We start from the raw sequence: 22,687 nt of genomic DNA, 5'->3' as shown, positions 1-22,687 counted from the left end.
CCTTCCTGCCCTTAGCTTGCTGCCGCTGGCTAACCTTTGTGGCGAATAGGGAAGCATGCTAGCGTGTAAGCCTTCCCTTGCCAGTACATAGCCTCTCCTTCACCAAGACTCCTGCCAGGCCTCCCCGTGGCCACACATGGTAACTGGGGTCTTGCGGCCCAAGGCTAACTTGGCAGGGGATCTCGGAGCAGCAGTGGGCCCCAGAGATATGGTGTGCAGGCCCACCCTGGTGGACACGCCCTGGCACCTATCAACCACTGCCCCGCTGCCTTGTGGGTGAGTCTGGAAGACATAAGGCTAAGGGAGCTCACCCCAACAGAAAAGCAAGCTGTGGCGGTACGCTTCGAGGCGGTTTCCGAAAAACTGGATTTCCGGCAGCCCCCTGCAGTAGTGTGGAGGTGCCGGTCGTCTAGGGATCCCCCTTGCCATCGGAACCATCTCCTCTACAATCAAGTCATGTGGCGTTGGGAGAAGCGCACCCCCCATGCCACTTTAAAAACCATCTCTGCGCCGGTATCTTCTGCTATCTGAGTCCTCAAAGGACCCACAAATAGAAGAAGATGGTCATCATCGGGCACGATGGACAACCAGCAAGCAAGCAAGTGTGTGTGGGTGATTTCAACATGTACGTATATGAAAATGTGCAGAGGGCTGACCTCATATGCATAGTCAAACAGCTCTAGGATGGTGAGGATGCTGGCTCCGACAAACAGACCCATCTGGCCACCAATATCACCTGCAGAAGACAAAAAAACAAAAACAGAATGGAACAAATAGGTGGAAACAGTGGAGAAAAAAAGAAACAAACAAACAAACAAAAAGTGAAAAGATGAGGTTGTGTGGGTGTAAACCTACCCAAAAGTCCTGCCACCTCATAGGCTCTCTTTTGCTCGATGGTCTCGTAGTTAAGAGCCTCAAAAAACACATCCAAAACCAAAATGTTGTCCCTGAAAGAGGTGTAATAAATAAATAAATAAATAAATATACATATAGATACACACACATATATAATACACATATACACACACACACACACACACACACACACATGCATATATATATCTTCTTTTGGCTTGTTCCCTGTCTTTCAGGGGTCACCACAGCAAATTTTATAATATGAATGAATGATGATTTATTTCGAACCTGTAAATAAGCAGGATATAGCTACAGATAATAATCCATTGCCAATAATCTGAAGTGATCAGCAAATCCACACATCAGACTCAGTGAACAAATCTCCGTATGCATCAGATTATTTGTTACATGTTGGAAAAGGAGTAGGAGGAAGTATACACTTATTTTTTTCCTACCCCTTCTACCTACTCTTGAATTAATTCAGCTGCTATACATTATAAACTCAAATCCACTGTACTGTATAGTTCACATTCAATGCATGCTTTGCTGCTCAATACAAACTCAACTACTGTGAACAATTAGAGAAAAAAGAGAAACAAAGAAAAACACATCCTAATGTCATATACCAAGTATAAACAGATCTCAATGTTACGTACAACCCAAATATCCACTTGGTGTCGTGGAAATAAAAATGAAGAAAATGTAATAAGAAATGTTTAGAGAAATAAAACTTGAACAGTTAACACAACTCTTTGTTACATTACATTACAGTTATTTAGCTGAGGCTTTTATCCAAAGCAACTTACAATAAGTGCATTTAACGTAGGAAACCAGGAGAACTACTATTCATCAGAGATCATTAGTGCATCTAAACAAGCATCTAAGAGCAGGATCAGTGCTAAAGTATTAGCGCAAGAAAGAGTCTTTTTTTTAAATGAGTGAATACAATAAGTGCTAAGAACAAGTAACAGGGTAGTAGGTCTTGAAGAGGCAAGTTATCAACCTGTGCCAAAAGATGGGCAGTGACTCCACTGTCCTGATTTCAGTGGGGAGTTCATTCCACCACTGTGGGGCCAGGACAGAAAAGAGCTGTGACAGGGTCGATCGGCAGCAGGGGCATCTGAGTGATGGGGCAACCAGGCGTCCCGAGGCAGCAGAGCAAAGTGGTCAGGTGGGGGTGTAGGGCTTGACCATGGCCTGGAGATAGGAAGGAGCTGTTCCTTTCACTGCCCTGTAGGCTAGCACCAGAGTCTTAAACTGGATGTGGGCAGCTACTGGGAGCCAGTGTAGGGACATGAGAAGGGGAGCTGTGTGGGAGAACTTAGGGTGGTTGAACACCAGACGAGCTGCAGCTTTCTGAACAAACTCCAGAGGTCTGATGGCTGACGCCAAGGTGCCAGCAAGGAGAGAGTTGCCATAGTCCAGTCAGGAGATGACCAGAGCCTGGATGAGCACCTGTGCCATCTTGTCGGTGAGGAATAGGCGAATCCTCCTGATGCTATAGAGGAGAAATCTGCAGGAATGAGCAACTTATGCAATGTTTGCAGCAAACGACAGTTGGTCGTCCAGGATCACACCCAGATTCCTCGCAGTCCGAGTTGGCGTCACCATGGTGTCGTCAATGGTGATGGCCAGGTCTTTCTCTGGGAGGCACATCAGCTCTGTCTTGCCCAGATTGAGCTTCAGGTGGTGTGTCGCCATCCACTCTGAGATGTCGGTCAAGCATGCAGCAATGTGTGTCTCTACTTGTGTGTCAGAGGGAGGAAAGGACAAAATCAGCTGGGTGTCATCGGCATAACAATGGTAAGAGAAGTCATACGAGCAAATAACAGAACCCAGGGATGTCGTGTACAGGGAGAAAAGGAGAGGACCCAGAACCAAACCCTGTGGAACGCCTTTGGTGAGTCTGCGAGGCTCCAACACAGATCCCCTCCATGTCACCTGGTAGGAGTGACCCGTCAGGTAGGTTGCAAACATTGAGAGTGCAGAGCCTGTGACACCCAGCCCCTCGAGAGTAGAGAGGAGGATCTAGTGGTTCTCTGTGTCGAACCCAGCTGACAGGTCCAGGAGTATCAGGACAGAGGAGAGAGAGTTTGCTCTCGCAGAGTGCAATGATTCTGTCACTGCAAGGAGGGCTGTCTCTGTCGAGGGACACACCCTGAACCCAGACTGGTTGGGGTTCAGCAGGTTGTTCTGGTGGAGATACAAAGAAAGTTGGTTAAAGACAGCACGTTCAAAAGTTTTGGATAGAAAGGGTAGAAGGGAAACCATTCTGTACTTTTTGATGTCAGAGGGGTTAAGTGATGGTTTGTTGAGAAGTGGGGTGACTCTAGCAGTCTTGAAGGCATATGGAAAGCATCCTGCCTGGAGGGTGGTGTTGATCAGGTGGGTTAGAAAGGGAAGGAGTTCAGGTGCTATAGACTGAAGAAGAGGGGAGGGGACCGGGTCAAGGGAGCATGTGGTGGAGAAACTGGATGTGATGAGGTTGAGGACCTTGTCGGGGGAGATGGGAGTGAGGTGGGGTAGGGTGGGATGTGGAGAGGTGAGGGAGGGTGCCGAGGGTGGGATAATGCAAGCAGCACTAACCGGGTGGTGAGAAAAGGAGGATCTGATGTCGTTTACCTTCTTGTCAAAGAAGTTAGTGAAGTCATCAGGGAGAAGGGAGGAAGTAGGAGGAGAAGGTGGGGGTTGAAGAAGTGTAGAGAAGGTTTCAAAGAGTTTCTTAGGATTAGAGGCAGAGGATAGGATTTTAGAGTGTTAGAAGGCAGACTTAGCAGCGGAAAAGGGAGGAGGAGAAAGTGGAAAGAAGCGATTGGAAGTTGAGAAGCTCCTCTGGGAGTTTGCCTTTTCTCCATTTGCGCTCTGCCACTCTTGGGCTCTGTCTGTCAGTATGTACTGAGTCGGACAGCCAAGGGGCAGGTGGAGTTGGGTGTACAGGCCTGGAGGTGAGGGGAGGAGATTGTCCAGAGAAGAGGAGAGGGTAGAGAGAAGAAGATCAGTTAAGTAGCATAGTCAGGGCGTAGGAGAGAGAAAGATTCAGGTGTAGGGAGGATAGAGGTAACAGAGGAAGAAAGATCAGGGGTGGAGAGAGAGCGGAGGTGTCTATGGGTGGAAACCATGTGTGTAGGGGGAGAGGCTGAGGGGAGTGAAGAGAGAGAGGGAGAGAGAGTAGGACATGAAATAGTGGTCAGAGAGCTGGAGGGGAGTAACAGAGAGATTGGAAATAGGACAGTGTCTAGTAAAGATAAGGTCCAGCTGGTTGCCGGCCTTGTGGGTAGGAGGAGAGGCTGAGAGGTGAAGGTCAAAGGAGGAGAGGAAAGAGAGAAAAGGATCTAGCTTGTCAGTGTGGATGTTGAAGTCAACGAGAAGGATAAGCGCAGAGTCATCAATAGGGAAGTGAGAGACAAGTGTGTCAAGCTCCTCCAGAAACTCACCAAGGGGGCCTGTTGGGCGGTACACAACGACAATGGTGAGTTTGACTGGATAAGAGACAGTAACAGCATGACATTCTAAAGAGGGCGGAGAAAATTGTGGAATGGAAACAAGAGATTAGTTCCATTTCGGGGAGAGTCGCAGGCCGGTACCACTACCTGCCTCCCAGCTCTGGGAGTGTGAGAAGAAGAGTACACATCAGACAGAGCTGCGGGTATGGTAGTGTTTTCTGGCATGATCCAGGTCTCAGTCAGATCAAGAAAGATGAGGGAGAGCAAGGATGTGTAGCCTGAGATCAATCCAGCTTTCGGCACCGCAGACTGGCAATTCCAGAGCCCTCCCGTCACCACTTGCTCAACGTGAGTGGAGAGAGTGAGATAGATGAGATTGGTAGGGTCACAGCAGCTAGGAGTGACCCAACGTCTATGCCAGCCCCGGGAAGAGGAAAGGACAGGAATGCAAAGGAAACACATAGTCTATACTAGGTACACAAAATACAGATTACTGACTGGATCTAAAAAGAGCAGTTTTTTCTTGACGAAGTCTTGGCTTGAAAAAGTCGTGCTTGCCTTTGTTCACTCTAGCCTTCGTTCACCTAGACCTGATTGCCTTACGCTTGTTTGCCTTACGCTTGGAAGCTGACGTTTCCAAGCATCAGCCAATCATCCTGTAATCCCTATATCTTGATAATCTAATTTCCATCAGTACCATGGGGGACCCTGTTTCTGATGTACAATATCAATGGGGACAGTTGTTAATCCGGCTCTTGACCGATATGATATGGTCTTGTCAATCCACATATCAGCCATGTCATATATCTGTCGATGGTACATCCCATGGAGGGGCTTGATCTTCCATGATACCTTCTCTTCTTCTTACTCTGCACTCTCTGTTTTCTGCTACCTGAGGTACTCACTCAGAAGTTCATCCTGGTGGGCCCTCTTTCTGATGTACTCATGGATGTCCCTTGTTTAATCTTTGATAGTAGCCCTGACTCTCACTCACCCTTGACCCCCGTCTTTTCATTTATCATACAGGGCTAGGCTGCTGGACTTTGGGTGGAACCATCTGTGCATTGTGAGGAGTTTCCATGTCCTAATATCTGTGGCCTTTATCGCCTTTTTTGGCCAGCTCATTATCCCAGCTGGGTATCTGATGACTGGTACGGCATATGTGTCAATGGCTTGGATCTTATTCTTCCCATTGAGCTGGCTCCTCAGAACCTGCTTCATTCTCTGGGGGTATTTGGCTGTAGCTGACCACCTTGCTGCCTCCTCGTGGTTTCCATTTTCCTGTGGAATAACCAGGTACTTGTAACAGTCCTGTATGTCCATTATCCTGCAACCTGATAATTCAACGTGTCTGTGAATGTTCTCATTCATCCAGGTCATGGTTGTCCAAAGGAGTTGAATCAAGTGCAACTGGACTTGGTATATATCCGTGAAGACGTTTCGCCTCTCATCCAAGAGGCTTCCTCAGTTCGTGCCTTTCTGACTAGACCAAGCTAGTCTGACTGGCTGGTGATGAGACTCAGAATTTATCCTCTAGGAGTCGTCAGAGCTATTGATATGCATGGCTCTTTGTGATCCGGTGTTTACTAAAGCCCGTCGCTAACAGAGCCATAGATATGCGTGGTTTTTTGGGTACCGATGTTATGGTGCGGCCATAACATCGGTACACAAATTATAATTCAACCCCTTCGGTGCTTACCACCTTTACTTTTTTTGCCACCATTCACCTTCACTTGTCCACTCCAAATGACATCCCGATGTCATCACTGTAGAACCTGGTGAGGTGGATCAGTGAGTGAATGTCTCGCGTGTTCCTGGCATACAGCTTGACATCATCGATATATAGGAGGTGGCTGGTAGTAACTCCCCTTCTGAACCTGTATCCATATATCCATATCCACTTTTTGTGATGATCTGACTGAGGGGGTTCATATATATATATATATATATATATATATATATATATATATATATATATATATATATATATATACTACTACTTTCGGCTGCTCCTGTTAGGGGTCGCCGCAGCGGATCCTCCGTTTCCATTTCTTAGAAATATACACAATATTTCTGCAATATTCGCAAACAATGGGCTAAAAAATTCAATTGAGGCTAACAAAAACCAAATTAATTTCCTCGACATCTCATTAGACCTTAGAAATGGTACATACAGACCGACTGTACATCCATCCATTGTCTTAACCGCTTATCCTGCTCTCAGGGTCACAGGGATGCTGGAGCCTATTCCAGCAGTTATGGGGCAGCAGGCGGGGAGACACTTTGGACAGGCCACCAGGCCATCACAGGGCCCACACACACACACACACACACACACATACACACACACACACACACACATATATATATATACACTACTGTTCAAAAGTTTGGGATCACCCAAACAATTTTGTGTTTTCCATGAAAAGTCACACTTATTCACCACCATATGTTGTGAAATGAATAGAAAATAGAGTCAAGACATTGACAAGGTTAGAAATAATGATTTGTATTTGAAATAAGATTTTTTTTACATCAAACTTTGCTTTCGTCAAAGAATCCTCCATTTGCAGCAATTACAGCATTGCAGACCTTTGGCATTCTAGCTGTTAATTTGTTGAGGTAATCTGGAGAAATTGCACCCCACGCTTCCAGAAGCAGCTCCCACAAGTTGGATTGGTTGGATGGGCACTTCTTGCGTACCATACGGTCAAGCTGCTCCCACAACAGCTCAATGGGGTTCAGATCTGGTGACTGCGCTGGCCACTCCATTACCGATAGAATACCAGCTGCCTGCTTCTGCTCTAAATAGTTCTTGCACAATTTGGAGGTGTGTTTAGGGTCATTGTCCTGTTGTAGGATGAAATTGGCTCCAATCACGCGCTGTCCACTGGGTATGGCATGGCGTTGCAAAATGGAGTGATAGCCTTCCTTATTCAGAATCCCTTTTACCCTGTACAAATCTCCCACCTTACCAGCACCAAAGCAACCCCAGACCATCACATTACCTCCACCATGCTTAACAGATGGCGTCAGGCATTCTTCCAGCATCTTTTCATTTGTTCTGTGTCTCACAAACGTTCTTCTTTGTGATCCAAACACCTCAAACTTGGATTCATCCGTCCACAACACTTTTTTCCAGTCTTCCTCTGTCCATTGTCTGTGTTCTTTTGCCCATCTTAATCTTTTTCTTTTATAGGTCAGTCTCAGATATGGCTTTTTCTTTGCCACTCTGCCCTGAAGCCCAGAATCCCGCAGCCGCCTCTTCACTGTAGATGTTGACACTGGTGTTTTGCGGGTACTATTTAATGAAGATGCCAGTTGGGGACCTGTGAGGCGTCTGTTTCTCAAACTAGAGACTCTAATGTACTTATCTTCTTGCTCAGTTGTGCAACGCGGCATCCCACTTCTTTTTCTACTCTGGTTAGAGCCTGTTTGTGCTGTCCTCTGAAGGGAGTAGTACACACCGGTGTAGGAAATCTTCAATTTCTTAGCAATTTCTCGCATGGAATAGCCTTCATTTCTAAGAACAAGAATAGACTGTCAAGTTTCAGATGAAAGTTCTCTTTTTCTGGCCATTTTGAGCGTTTAATTGACCCCACAAATGTGATGCTCCAGAAACTCAATCTGCTCAAAGGAAGGTCAGTTTTGTAGCTTCTGTAACGAGCTAAACTGTTTTCAGATGTGTGAACATGATTGCACAAGGGTTTTCTAATCATCAATTAGCCTTCTGAGCCAATGAGCAAACACATTGTACCATTAGAACACTGGAGTGATAGTTGCTTGAAATGGGCCTCTATACACCTATGTAGATATTGCACCAAAAACCAGACATTTGCAGCTAGAATAGTCATTTACCACATTAGCAATGTATAGAGTGTATTTCTTTAAAGTTAAGACTAGTTTAAAGTTATCTTCATTGAAAAGTACAGTGCTTTTCCTTCAAAAATATGGACATTTCAATGTGATCCCAAACTTTTGAACGGTAGTGTATATATATATATATATATATATATATATATATATATATATATATATATATATATATATGTTAGAACTGTGAGAACTTGCTACTTACGTAATGTACTTCTCAGACTTGTTGAATTTCTTCTCCAGGTAGCGGGCAGAGGTCTTGCTGGGTATCTTGACCATGGACAGTTCCTTGTTGTAGCGCGTCATGTTGCATGGTGTTCTGCACATGCAATTACTGCTCTCTATGGCCGACAGTTTGGCTTCATGGAGAAAAAGTGAGTGAGATAGGTAAGGAGAAAGCAGAGAAGAAAGAAGTAACAGAAAGTGGCAGGTTTATGAAAATGAGCACAAGGGAAAATGTCAGCTGTTTTAGGCACAGAGCAAGGTCTTGCCTGGCATACTGCAGACACACTGAGGAGCTTGTTGCCTTGTGCCGATAATGCTCATTTGTTATTGTTGTTGACAGCCTAAGAAGAATTACATCTGACATCTAATTTCTTTTGGAAATGGGGGTCATGCATTCAAGCACACAAACTGGCAAATGTTGACTTAAGAAAGCTTGATACTTGGGTGCCTTGAGCCCAATACGAGATGTTTACTTCTGAAAAGCCCTAATGATGGTCTAAGACATAAATGTTAGCGTCAATGTTAGCGTCAATGTCACACACTTGAGTATCTAAAGTAGAAAAATGCGTGAACCTTTGAACTACCAGCTTAGAAACCTTCCCTTTAACCTGATGTGAGAGAATGTCCTGATGCAGAAATGTCAGTCTCTTTCCAGATCTTTTTCAGCGGCATTTTGACCCAGAAAAAAATTGAACCAGAAGCATTGAATGATCAAATGTATGCCCACAACCCATTCAACATATCCACAGCAATGGTAACACCAACTGACAAAAGTTTTTCAAATATAGTCTCTTCTAAAGTTTGTCATAAGCAGTGGCTTTTCACTTTCATCATAAATCACTTTTTTATGATTAAGTTGAAGTTTCTGTGAATTTTTAAGTTCATCTTCCTCTCTAGTCTCGCGATACCAGACAGTCGGAGATCTCCGTCTACCAATCGTCTGGGAATTTCTAAATGCAAGATAGTTGCTAGAACGGCGGCGCGAACGGCCGCTAACAAGCCTACCCCTTACATTTTGTCAAGGACACGCCTTAGCGGAAACTATGCTCTCTCCCCATAGACCACCGGAACACTTCCGGGTACCTTGACAACAGGACGCCAGGAGAGGGGGATAGAAAACCCAAGCCGCCAAGCCGCACTGTATTAGATACGCAGCCTAGCCGTAGCTACGATGCTCAAAAGTTGCTGTGTGGTGGACTGTACTGTTAACAAGAAAAACAACCCAAATATTCGTTTTTTTGTATTGCCTAAAAGGCAGAAGGAGGGAGAAAAACGATTGAAATGGCTCCAGGCGATCAGAAGGAAAGACAAGGATGGACAACTTTTGGATCCTGACAGCAAACATGTTTACGTCTGCGGTCTGCACTTCATCACTGGTAATGTTAGCTAGTTTAACTAGCTAATAATATGTTACGTCTATTCTACATTTTATAATCACCAAAATGTCAAGTTAGAATGCCAATAGATCAGTGGGCCCAGATAGGAAAACGAATTTAGTCAGTGTAATAGGCTAGCTACATTGAACGAGATGTAGCCGAGTTAGCTAGGCTACAACCCGCATAATGTTAGCTACACTGTAGTCTCCCTCGCCAGACTCCCTTCAGCTACACTCTAGCAGCTAGATGTGAAACTCAGTTGCGGGGTAGGTTGATTCATCTCCCTTTTCCCCTCCCCTTGCCTTCCCTCCTCCACTCATATTTTCTAAGACCCGCTCTGGCCCCTTCCACTCTCTCTCCCTCCCTGGAACAGTTTGGTCTGGCGCAGGTTGAGCCGGTGGCTATATGGAATTCCACAGTTAGCTAAACCTGTCTGAATGGGATCACATTCTTCAAACCCATATGTATTTTTATCCATTAAAAATCATCAAATGGTCCCTCCCCCCTGAATGTTTGGTCACATGCTCAATTTTGTTTATCTTTCCTAGAAACAAGGGGTAACTACACCGGTCTCCCTTACCCAGTTAAAATGCAAACATTGTTATCACATTATTATTGTCATCCTTATTGAGTAGTATATCATGCATCATTGTATGCAGTCATGTGTAATCCAGTAAAAAGTAATAATTGAATAAAATGCAAACATTTGTTGAAAATGTAGCCTAGTTCCTATGTCTTTTCCCCATGGCTGCTCTAGGTCATGATGTGTGATTTAATTTTTGCCTTTTATCATTTCAGGGTGTAATGCAAAGGACCCCATGCACCCGGACTACTGTCCCTCTATATTCCCCCATCGCCGTAGTTCAGCGGGGGCAGAGAAGATCAGGCGGTTTCACATCTGGCCATTGAGTGGGGTTATTAACCCATTCCCCTGTTCGATTGAAAGGACACTGGCCACCGATACTGCGAATTTTTCGCAAATATCGGTTCTTGTCCGCAGCAGCCAACGTAGCGACATAGTTAGCCATTTAAACCGTGTTCAAACTTGCCGGCTTCTATCCCCCTCTAGCGCCCCCCGCTCTAACGTTCGAACGCGGAAGTGCAGTGGTCTATCCTCCTCCGTAGTGAAACAAACTGGAGCTATAGCGAATCACTCTGTAACGCGGAGAGAGCTTTTTAAAACTTGAAAATGTATGTCCCGAGTAACGTTAGATCATTTGATTCAGTTTTATTGAACCTGTGCTCAGTCCACAAGATTGGTGCAGTTAAGGATTTACAGCGGCTTTGTTTAAAACTTTTAACCCAGGACAAGAAAGACGTGTTTGCTTGTTTACCAACTGGTTACGGGAAAAGCTTGGTCTATCAAGCCTGGCCAACTGTCTACCACTTGTTGTCCGCACAGGGACAGAAATCTATGGTTCTGGTCATATGCCCTTTGCTGTCGATAATGGAGGAGCAGACAGTTTTTGAAAGCAAAAGGCTTTCCTGCCGCATACGCGGGACAAAGCGAGGACATCGATGACCAGATCGCCGCCGGTGATTTCGCCATTGTGTTGGGCGCACCAGAAACTTTTGTTGGCCAAGCAAAGTGGAGACGGCTTCTACAAACACCGTTATTTCGGGAGCAGCGGGTTGGAGCGGCTGTTGAAGAAGTATACACTGTAGTGCAATGGTGAGTTTGAAACCATAATGAATGTTAGTTCGCTGACTGTGTATTGTTTGTCTAGTTTTCTTGGGTGACTCCGCCTGAGCCATCCTATAACGCAAGTGTTGCTGGTACGACAGTGTTTACAAGCACACGACTTCTGCATGTCACCGCCCCAATGTGACGGCCCCACCCTAAAGACTTTGGCTTGGTTCCCCAATGAACTTTTTTTTTTTTAACTCTAATTGTTTCCACCCAGTTTTAGCAACGAAAGCTGGGCGTATGACCTCGGTCTCTACTTGAGCGAAGCGTTTAGAGACTGACTTGTGAGTCTACTTCCTCTCAAGCTTAAAGACCTTTAATGATTGATTGATTTTATTTCGAACATGTTAAAATAACAACATAAAATGTATAGGCAGGAACAAGTGGAAATAACAGTGAACATATTTTGCAAACTCTCTGTAACAACACAAGTAATAACTAGCCCATGTTCGAAAAGGGCGTAGGATGAAGTAAATAACTTTTCTGGTCCTACCCCTTTTTATACCAAATCAAACCAAACCAAAACTTTCAAAACAAAACAAAAGTGAAAAAAAGAAAAGACCAATGCATAGAAATCAAAATAAACAAAACAGCACAAGTCAAAACAAGTCACCTTACACGTCATGTATCATATCATGTTATTCCAGTCTACCTCTTTGTTCATCCATCCTATATGTGTTCAATATGTTATTTTTAAAGAGTTGTTTAAACTTACCTAATGATTTACATTTCTTCATTTATTTTCTACAGTTGTTCCATAGATTGACTCCTTTGATGGATATGCAATGAAGTTTTGCATTTGTCCTCATTAATTGTTTTTTGAATATACATATTCCTCTGAGATCGTGTTTACTCTCCCTCATTTGGAACAACTTTTGGACACTATTTGGTAACTGCTGATTTTTTACTCTGTACATGATTTGAATTGTTTTGAAGTCAACCAAATCCTTAAATTGTAGTGCTTTCAGTTTGATAAAGAGTGGGTTTGTAGGTTTACAATTCTTATGGCTCTTTTTGAAGGATGAAGATCAGATCTGTGTTTGTTTTGTATGTGTTCCCCCGCACTTCCACACAGTAGGTGATGTATGGAAGTATGAAGGAACAGTACAAGGTGTATAGTGCTGGTTGATGCAGGAGATCTTTGACTCTATATAATATTGCAACTGACTTTGATATTTTTGCTTTAATATTCTTTATATGTGGCTTCTAACATATGTTATTGTCTATTATTACTCCAAGAAATGTTATTTCTGGTAATCTCTCAATTTCTACATCATTTATCATGAGCTTCTTGTTTGAGTTTGTTGACCGATTCCCAAATATTTTAAATTTTGCATTGCTTAAATTTAGTGTTAGTTTTATTTTAATCAAACCAACGCTTTAGTTTCTTCAATTCATTTCCTACTGTATCCAAAAGTTGTTCCAAGTTGTCCCCACTGTAAAGTAAGTTTGTGTCATCTGCAAATAGAATTATTTTTAGTGTTTTGGAAACCTCACTTATATTATTAATATACAGAACAAACAACAATGGCCCCAATACTGAGCCTTGAGGAATCCCACACTTAGTCTTCATTAATTGTGATTCAGAATTATTAATTTGCACGTATTGGTACCTATTAATTAGGTAACTGGACAGCCAAGAAAGTGCTACTCCTCTGATTCCATATTTTATTTTTTTTATTTTTTTGCAGTTTTATTAATAATATGTCATGGCCAACTGTAACAAATGCTTTTTTTAGATCTAATACTACTCCTACAGCATATGCTTTATTTTCTAGAGCAGTTGTTATCTTCTCCACAAATTCAATGAGTGCAAATGATGTAGTCCTATTAGTTCTAAATCCATATTGTTGTTCACACAGTACATTATGTTTTGTGATAGCGTCTTCCAACCTTGAATAGAATATTTTTTTCCAGTATTTTAGATAATTGAGAGAAAGCAAAGAAACAGGTCTGTAATTTGAGAGTATGTGTCTATCTCCAGCCTTGTATATGGGTATGACCTAAGCCTTTTTCATTTTACATGGAAAAAACACCAGTTTTCAGAGATTGATTGCATTTATGTAAGAGGTTTCACCACACACTCAATAACATCTTTAACTAGCGACACGTCAATACCACTGCATTCTGTTGACTCCTTACTCTTAAATCTTTTAACAATGTTAATATTTTTTTTAATCTGTTCCCTTTAAAAACAAAGATTATTTTACATGTACATCTTTACTATCCACGTCATTTCTACAGCCAGTGCTTGCAAGCTCCCCAGCCAAACCAGGATCAACACCAAAAAAAAAAAAAAAAAAAAAAAAACCCCAAAAAAACAATCATTGAATTCATTAGCAAGTAAGGCCATACTATGGTTGATAGTTTTATTATTTTTGGTTAGGAAGTAATTTGGCTATCCAGCTTTCCCCTTTTATTTTTAATAATATCATTCAATACCTTCCATATATTTTATGTTTTTGTCATTGTCCTCTAGTAATTTGCTGTAGTAATCCCTTTTGCTGCTTCTCATAATTTTTGTCAGTTTGTTTTTAGGTCTTATATTTGTGTTCCAATTCTCTTCTTTAAAAGGTCTTTATATAATACATTTTTCCTCTTACATACGTTTAATATTCCCATAGTTGGCCATGGCTTTTCAGCAAATTTCTGTTTTACTGCTTTCTTAACTAGAGGACAATTTTTTTTTCTCATAAAGAGCCATTATTATTGACAAAATGTGTCATAGGCTTCATCTACATCTTCCACATAGACTTTATTCCACTCTTGTACCATCAAATCGTTGTTAACAGAATTAATTGTTCCTTCTGTTTTTTTTGTCTAATTATTTTGTATGTTGTAACATCATTATTTGCCTCTGTACAGCTCTGAATGACTGCAAACACTGGCAGATGGTCACTTGTATCATTTATTATTAGCCCACTTATTACTTTTCTATCATTTACATTAATGAATATGTTATCAATTAGTGTAGCACTGTGAGTTGTTATTCTGGTCGGGCGTGTGATTGAGGGAAACAGGCTCATACTGTGCATTGAATTAATGAATTCAGTAGTGGTATTGTGCTCAAGTGGGTTTAACAAATCAATATTGAAGTCCCCACAAACAAAAAACATTTTCTTATTATTTATTTTCTCATAAATCTCCAATAACTTTCCCCTAAATGTATCAATGCATGATCCTGGAGTTCTGTATACAATACAATACCTTATGAAACATTCCTGGAAATAAATGAATATTTTCTCAATAAAAATCACTCTCTTCTGACTTAAAAACCAAAGTATCTTCTTTATTTCCTTGTCTCTGTCAATACATAAATATTGAGTGAATTTAATGGTCACAGCCCCATTTCGTACTGTGACAACTTTGCAGCAGACCCTCAGATCTCAGTACACATGGCATCTGACTCACTAATAGCCTGCAAGGCCACACAATTACGTATTTGTAAGAGGAAATTCAATTTGACCTCAGTGGGCTCCCATTTTCATTCAAATAAGGGGTTATTGGACCTGGGAGAGCAAGACCCAGTGTATTAAAATTCTTGATTGCTTTCTCTGAGCCCATTAGTGTGCCCACATTGTGTTCTCTACAGTTCACAAATATTTAGGTCTAAAACAAATATAATTTGCGTATATATTTTGTATTGTCTCCAGATTAGGTACATTGTTTATGCTGTAGGGACCAGCGCTGCCCATGGACTACAATACCCATAACTCCCTGCAGAATCTCACAGGTGATCTCCACCCACTTCATAGACTCCCTGTGACGTCACTGTATTTTAGCGCCGCCATTTTTGTGTCCAAGTCACAGCTGCACAACCACTACTGCCAGAGTAGACTAGTTTTGATTCTAGAGTCTCTGGACACACAAAAAAAAGTTCATATAATTTGCCCGGGATATGTTGTGCTGTTGGCTGTAACAACAGTCGTCAGAGAAATCCCGGACTACAAGTTTATTCAATCCCAAAGGAGCTCGATCGGCGGAATAAATGGCTGGCTTCAATCAGAAGGGACCACTGGCAGCCACCTTCTAACTCCAGATCGTGCAGTCAACACTTTGTCACCGGTAAGTTACGTTTGCCTATAACTTAGCTAATTATTATTTATATCTTTTAGCTCCCTTTGCCAGGAAAACGCTTACAGCAGTATCATAACCTCTCTGTCAGGATTTCTGAAGGCTAGTCCAAGGCTGACTCCCTTTCATAGCTTTCTGTTAACACGGATGAGAATGAGGCTCAGTTTACGTCTATATCTTTTTTTTGTCTACTTATTTCGTATGTCTAAGACAAGATTTGCCAGGATATTTAATAGTACATTAGATGTCATGTATGTTAGACTGTCACCACTTATATTTTGGCCATCAAAAGAACAAATTCAGGTCAGTCAGGGATAACTCTAGCAACTGCACTTCTATCACTATTTTGAAATATTTATAGAGAAGCCAAAGAACTTGAGAGCTCGTGCACAGACATGCTCTCAGTACAAGCAGCACAACACTGTAAAATACCTGATATCAATAACACCACAGGGTGTTATATCCTTTGTGTCAAATGGCTGGGGTGGACACACAAGCGACACGCACATCACAGAAAACTGTGGATATCTTGAGAAATTGTCACCAGGAGATGTCATTCTTGCAGATAGAGGCTTCAGTGTCAAAGATATGGTTGGCCTGTATTGTGCAAAGTTGAAAATACCAGCATTCACCAAAGGCAAGCAGCAACTGCATCCACTGGAACTAGAAGCAAAAAGGGGACTGGCTGCCATCAGGATCCATGTGGAAAGAGTCATCGGCCTGGTCAGGAACAAGTATACCATCCTTCAGACCACCATCCCACGGCCTCTCTGCCAAGCAGCCACTCAAGGACAACCTACCTCCGTTGACAAGATGGTAATAGTATGCTGTTCTCTTTGTAATATTTGGCCATCCATGGTCTCCACAGAATAGACAGGCAGTGGTTGCATGTAAAATGTAAAACTGACACATCAGGGTAATAAATGTGACCTTTACTGTAACCTGTGGACTTATTGTATTTGGCTTTAAATAAACCAACAATAATAGGGCTTACTTTTAATACAAAAGCAACCTTAACGTCTCCAGTAGTACGTCATTAATTTCATAGTGTCTCCTACCATTTAAAAGAGTAACTATGTAGGGGTTAGAAATCATAAGTTGTCTGCCATCCAGCATACGTATATGCTGTGTTTTGTATATATATAATTACTTTCTGCACAATCTACAGTATTTGCATGTGTTCAGTGATGTCAGATGAATGCGTACAGACCGTAAAGACAAAAGAAAAAACAGCAACAGTAGATCAGGGGCCTCATAACATTTATTCCAAATTACAGCATCCAACTTAAAAGGTGTAGAAGCCAGAGCCAGCAGAGGGTGGGTGGGTGAAACCAACCATTTTCATCTCTGGTACAAACAGAGGTTAAAAAGCTATGGAGGTAGAGGCAGTAACAATGCAGTATTCCTGTGATTTATCATCAGAATCTTGAGGCATAGCCTACACTGGTACAGTAACTGTTTGTATTCACTCGGACATAAATATGGTGGCGGGCATTTCGGAAGTGACGTATTTGGTACCCACTGGCCACGGTTTTATTGGAAGATAGAGTCCTGTTCATCCATTAATCTGCTGTTATAACCAGTTAACTTTTGTTGGGAGCTATGCAGTTTTTTTTTGTTTTTTTTTTACAGAAAGAGAAGGCAACTGGATCCATTTTCATTTCTTAAAGGTCGACACAATCGCAGCTAAGATTTCTTCAAAATCCTCAGACGACGGGTGGAGCATTGAGGATTTTCAGCTGACAAGCTGCCAAGAAAAAAGACGGTTTCTCCAAACCTGGGCCCCGCGCTGTTCGTCGGACAACAGGATATGCACCGCTGATCGCCGTGGACGAGCGATGTCAAATAAGTCTGGTATCCGGCCAGTTAGTCTTAACGGTGTAGGTGCAGAGTTAGTTTAAAAAGTGGTGTAATTCTCACGTGAGAAAAGTGTTGTTAGTAGAAATCATCCGTGGTCTAGATACACACTGTGACCTCTGTGACGCAGATCTTGCTCTTTTCCGGGTTGAGACACACTCCTCTCTCTCTGGTCCTCTCCATTATGGCTCGCAGGTTGGCATCATGCTCCTCCTTGGTCCGGCCATAGACCAGGATGTCATCGACGATTGCAGCGACGCCACTCAGCCCTTTGTAGGTTTCGTCTATTTTTCTCTGGAACTCATCCTGGGCCGAAATGATGCCAAAAGGCAGGCGGAAGAACCTGTATTGGCCAACCACAGTATTGAACGTCGTTAACATGGAGGATTCATGGGTTAGCTTAATTGCCTGACCTTGCATCTATGATGCTGAAGAACTGTGCTCCTGCCAGTTCTGGAGTAATTTCATCTAGCGTGGGAAGTGGGTAGTGTGGTCTTTTGATGGCTTTAATCAAATCGCAGGGATCTAGGCATATCCTCAGTTTGCCTGTGCGGGGCTTCTCTTACCACCACCAACACATTCGCCTGGTCTGTTGGCTTGGTCATCTTGGCGATGATGATTCCAGCCTTTTCCATGTCATCCAGCTCGTCCCTCAGACGGCTGTGGAGAGTGAACGGGATTCTCCGTGATGGGTATATGACTGGTGTGGCTATGGGGTCCAGGTGTATGCTGCATTCACCTGGAAACTGTCCGATCCCCTGAAAAACATCTGCAAATTCCTCCATTACATCACAGCTTTCAGCTTGTGTAGCATTCACAGACAGGACCAGTTTAATTAGATCCATGTCAAGACAGGTTTTCAGTCCTAAGACAGGTGGAGTTTGGGTGCAGACTATATAAAATTCAAGTGTCATGGCAGTGCCCTTGTACTTACAGCTCAGATTACAGGTCCCTTTAACATTAAGCGGTTCACCACCATAGCCTGTGAGACGGCGGGCTGTGGGCTTTAGTAACACACTTGCAAACAGTTTATGAAAACGGTTAGCTGGAATAATGTTGACCTGAGCACCTGTATCTAACTTGAATTTAACTCTAACTCTTGACCGATTTCAACCTCAGCAATGGCCTGCTCCCTGTCTGTGCCTTTCTGCTCTTTGGTAACTGTGTCAATGAACAGTTCATCCAGTTCCTCTCTATCACTGCCCTCTACTGTATGCACTGGCCTGGGCCTGCGTGGCTGCTGGAACCTACATACCTTGGCGAAGTGATTGATTTTTTTGCACTTGCTGCATTGCCGTTCTTTTGCTGGGCATTCCTGTTGTTCACTGTGCTCCCTTGCACAATTCCCACACGTTTTGTGACGTTTGGCACTGTCTCCGCTGCTTTTAGGAGTTTTTCCGTGACCGTTGTTTTTCGGAGCGTCTCTGTGTGTCTTGCCGCGGCTCACTGCATGGACTGCATGGCTAGCTGATGGCGCGATTGTTCACCGTAACTTTCATCTGCTGCTGCGCTAGCTCGTATGAACGCGCGATGTCCAACGCTTTTGCTAAGTCTAGTGTAGCTCCATAGCTAAGCAGGTTCTCTCGGACTTTAGGCGAGTTTGTTGCGAAAACAATACGGTCCCTAACCATTTCGTCTGCGTTAGCATAGCCGCAATCTTTGGCTAGCAGTGCCAAGTCTGTCACAAATTGTTCAAACAATTCGCTAGCACCTTGCATTCTCTCTTGAAATGTATATCTAGCAAAGATTGGGTTAGCTTTCGGGATAACATACTCCTCGAGTTTATCATTGTACGTTTGCAGTACCTTTGCCTGGTCTGCTGTCAGTGTCCACGTATTGAAAATATCCCGTCCTTTGTCTCCGACCCACAGAAGGAGGTAGCTGCACTTATCCTCCTCGCTGTGTGCCTTCAACAGTCCAGTGAACATTAGCTGCACATGTTGCTTGAACCTTCTCCACGCCTCGGTAAATTGGTCGAGTCCCAATCCAATCTCTGTATTGGAACACCCGAGGAATCCGTTTCGAATGGTAGACGATGAGTCCGCTATTCTGACACCACGTAATAGTTTGTGGTTTCACTATAGTTACTCTTCCAGTGTCTTATAGGAAATTGACAGGAGACGATATTACGTCTGACTACTCTTTATTGCAGCGTCCATCTTGTGTGTTCCAGTCATGCAAGCATCTTTATATAACCCTGATGTATGCAAATGAGGTGTAGTGTCAGCCAATTACTATAGCTATGTCTAGCTACAGGATATTGCATTCCTCTCTCTCTCTCTCTCTCTCTCTCTCTCTCTCTCTCTCTCTCTCTCTCTCTCTCTCTCTCTCTCTCTCTCTAATCTCCCTTTGATCTTCTAGTGCAATTTCCTTGCCGTGTGCAGCAATGCATTTACGCACACACACACACACACACACACACACACTATTCACATAGCCTCACTACCTCATATCACCCTTTTGCCTTGATCATTACATTGCTGCTTGTTATTGAATGTACCTGATTAGTATTAGATTATAATTAGTGTTTATTAGTATTAGTTTATAATTAGTGTTGATTAGCATTAGTTGATTTCCTCTTTTTGATTGACTGTTCTAATAAATTGTTTTCACTGAGGTAAGAAGTCGTCCTGCCTGTGTTGTGACAATATTTACTGGAGCCGTCCTCTGCTAAGTAAAGTACTCTAATTGGTGTAACATCGATTATTCCATCAATGTGAATGGTTCAATTATAAATATTGGACAACTGAAATTAACGGTTAATGATTTTATGAGACTGAGTCAATGAGACTGATTTGATTATTCCATCAATTTAGTATAATTATTGAATATTAAACACCAAAATTAATTATTAATACATTTAGGAGACTGATTTTATGAGACTGAGTTGATAACCCTGTTGCACCTGCAATGCAGTTTTTGATGGCAAAGCCCACACCATGGATCCTCTGCTCATCAGCTGCTTTTCCTATCCAGAAGAAAGTGTAACCACCTTTCTCCTCTTTCAGATGCTCTTGGTTGGCCAATCAGGTTTCAGAGAGTGTGACAATATCAATCAGGAATCTTCTCAGCTCTCAGGCGATGATGGCAGTACGCTGTTCAGGTCAACAGCTGGATTGATTTTCCATGAGGGTTCGTATATTTCAGGCTCAAAATATACAAGTTTTTGTTTCTGACTGCATGGTGGTGATCCCTCTGGATGCCAACAGGAGATATGAGGCTGACTATGTTTATGGCACCTTTTTTAACCCCCTCCCCAGCTGGGGTGAGCAGAACGGTCCTAAATAGGGCTACTCAGTCGTAGGTGTAGCAGGTGAGATACCCCTCTGTGTCAGCCCCAGGACTTAGTGACTGATCATAAACCCACCATCTGTGTGCCAGGTTTTGGCTAGCGGCTGCCAGACTTCACTGTCCTGCCCCTGTCACCTCTTCCTGATCGCCACAGGGCTTTGACCCAGAATGTTTATGGGTTGATCCTTGCGGGAGGATGCTTGTGCGTGACAGCTTTTTACGTGGAGTGGCTAATGTGTCTGCAGCCACCACACAGTCCTTGGCAGGGGGTGACCAGAGTCAAATGGCATGGAGAACCAAGATGATTGGGGACAACCCTCTGTTGCAGCCTTCATCACCTTCACTGGCATTGTGACCTGAAGACATCTTCCACCAGTTCCACCGTTGAGGCGTTTGTTGGACCATGCTTCATCTGGAACCTCCCCCTTGACTTATCTACCGTGGGTGACCCTACCAGGAGCCAAACCCAGACAGCATAGCTCTTGGGATCATTAGTACATTCAAGCTTCTCCACCATGGCAAGGTGGCGATCCAGAAGAAGACCGGGATGAATTATGTCATCCATGTAAACAGGTTAACGTTATAGCATTTTAAAACATGTTAAAAGCGTGAGCAGCTTTTAAAGGCGATCCTTAAAGGGATGCCTTTTACATCTATCGGCAGTCTATGGCCCACCAAAAAAAGGTGTGAACACATCGAATGTGTCGTTGTCCCCGGCATTTTTCAATACAAACTGACATCCGTGAGCCTGAGTGATTGCTCGTTGCAAGAGGTAGACAATAGATTCTAGGGGAAGGGATTACAAATAACCACCAGGCTTTGCTCTGAGTGTTAGGCCGATCAAGGATAGGCCTAACACGTATATTACGTACATTACTACTACTACTACTACTACTACTACTACTACTACTACCACTACTAATTTTGGCTGCTCCCGTTAGGGGTCTCTTTACAACACCCTTATTCTTGAAAATTGGCACCAGTACACTTCTTCTCCACTCCTCGGGTATCCGCCCCTTTTTCCAAGATTGTGTTAAAGGATCTAGTTAAAAACATCTGCTGCTATCTCTTTACATTTGATTCCTGGCTCTGCCTTCACTCTCTTCCTCTTCTTGGTCTCCAAAGTCATCCTAGATAGCACCATCTGATGCTACCTACCTACGATCTCCCGTCACCACCTTGCCACCACCCTGCCACCATCTTGCCACCACCCTGTCACCACCTCCAATGTCCTTCAGCTTGCACCTCCTGCATAAGATATTGTGCACCTGTGTGCACCTTCCTCCATTCTTATACGTCACCCTGTGTTCCTCCCTCCTCTTGAAATACATATTTACCATAGCCATTACCATCCTTTTTGCAAAATCCACCACCATCTGTCCCTCCACATTCCTCTCCATGACACTTTACCCCCATCACCTCCTTATCACCTGCATTTCCTTCTCCAACATGCCCATTGAACTATGCTCCAATTACCACTCTCTCCTCCTTTGGTAGAATTTCCACTACTTCATTCAACTCACTCCAGATTTCTTCTTTCTCTTCCATCTCACAACAAACTTGCAGCAAACTTTTCCTCGGCAGATTTGTTATTCGTACCTGATCCAATTAGCTAGACATTCATGAGGATGTTGGAACACTTAGACTAGGCTTTCTAAAGCTCGACATTCTCTCCAAAGTATATTTCTCCATGAACTCAAACAAGCAAAGAAAAACTCATCAAAATCTTTGCAAAAAATGCCAGTATACAAAGCTATCCATCCATCCATTACCTTAACCGCTTATCCTGCTCTCAGGGTCATGGGGATGCTGGAGCCTATCCCAGCAGTCATTGGGCGGCAGGTGGGAAGGCACCCTGGACAGGCTGCCAGTTCATCACAGGGCAGGCCGACACACACACACACACACACACACACACACACACACACACACACACACACACACACACACACACACACACACAACTAGGGACAATTTAGTACGGCCGATTCGGGGAGAACATGCAA

At 43.2% G+C, this 22,687-nt stretch overlaps 1 protein-coding gene across 2 annotated transcripts in view; it reads right to left on the bottom strand.

The window, feature by feature from the left end:
- Positions 1-22,687, bottom strand: part of asic2 (acid-sensing (proton-gated) ion channel 2) — an 813,603-nt gene that overhangs the window by 20,688 nt on the left and 770,228 nt on the right. Inside the window, exons 6-8 of one of the 2 annotated variants that reach the window (XM_056287454.1) lie at positions 8,377-8,512; positions 856-947; positions 657-736 (exon numbers count right to left, since the gene is read on the bottom strand). In XM_056287454.1, the coding sequence (XP_056143429.1) occupies positions 657-736; positions 856-947; positions 8,377-8,512 (308 nt within the window). Of the gene's footprint in view, positions 1-656; positions 737-855; positions 948-8,376; positions 8,531-22,687 lie in introns of both variants that reach the window. The other variant, XM_056287453.1, reaches the window with a different exon arrangement.

Source organism: Lampris incognitus, chromosome 10 (genome assembly GCF_029633865.1).
Source record: "Lampris incognitus isolate fLamInc1 chromosome 10, fLamInc1.hap2, whole genome shotgun sequence".
Classification (NCBI taxonomy): Eukaryota; Metazoa; Chordata; class Actinopteri; order Lampriformes; family Lampridae; genus Lampris; species Lampris incognitus.
Note: the sequence above shows the minus strand (reverse complement) of the source record. Positions and strands in the feature narration are given on the sequence as shown.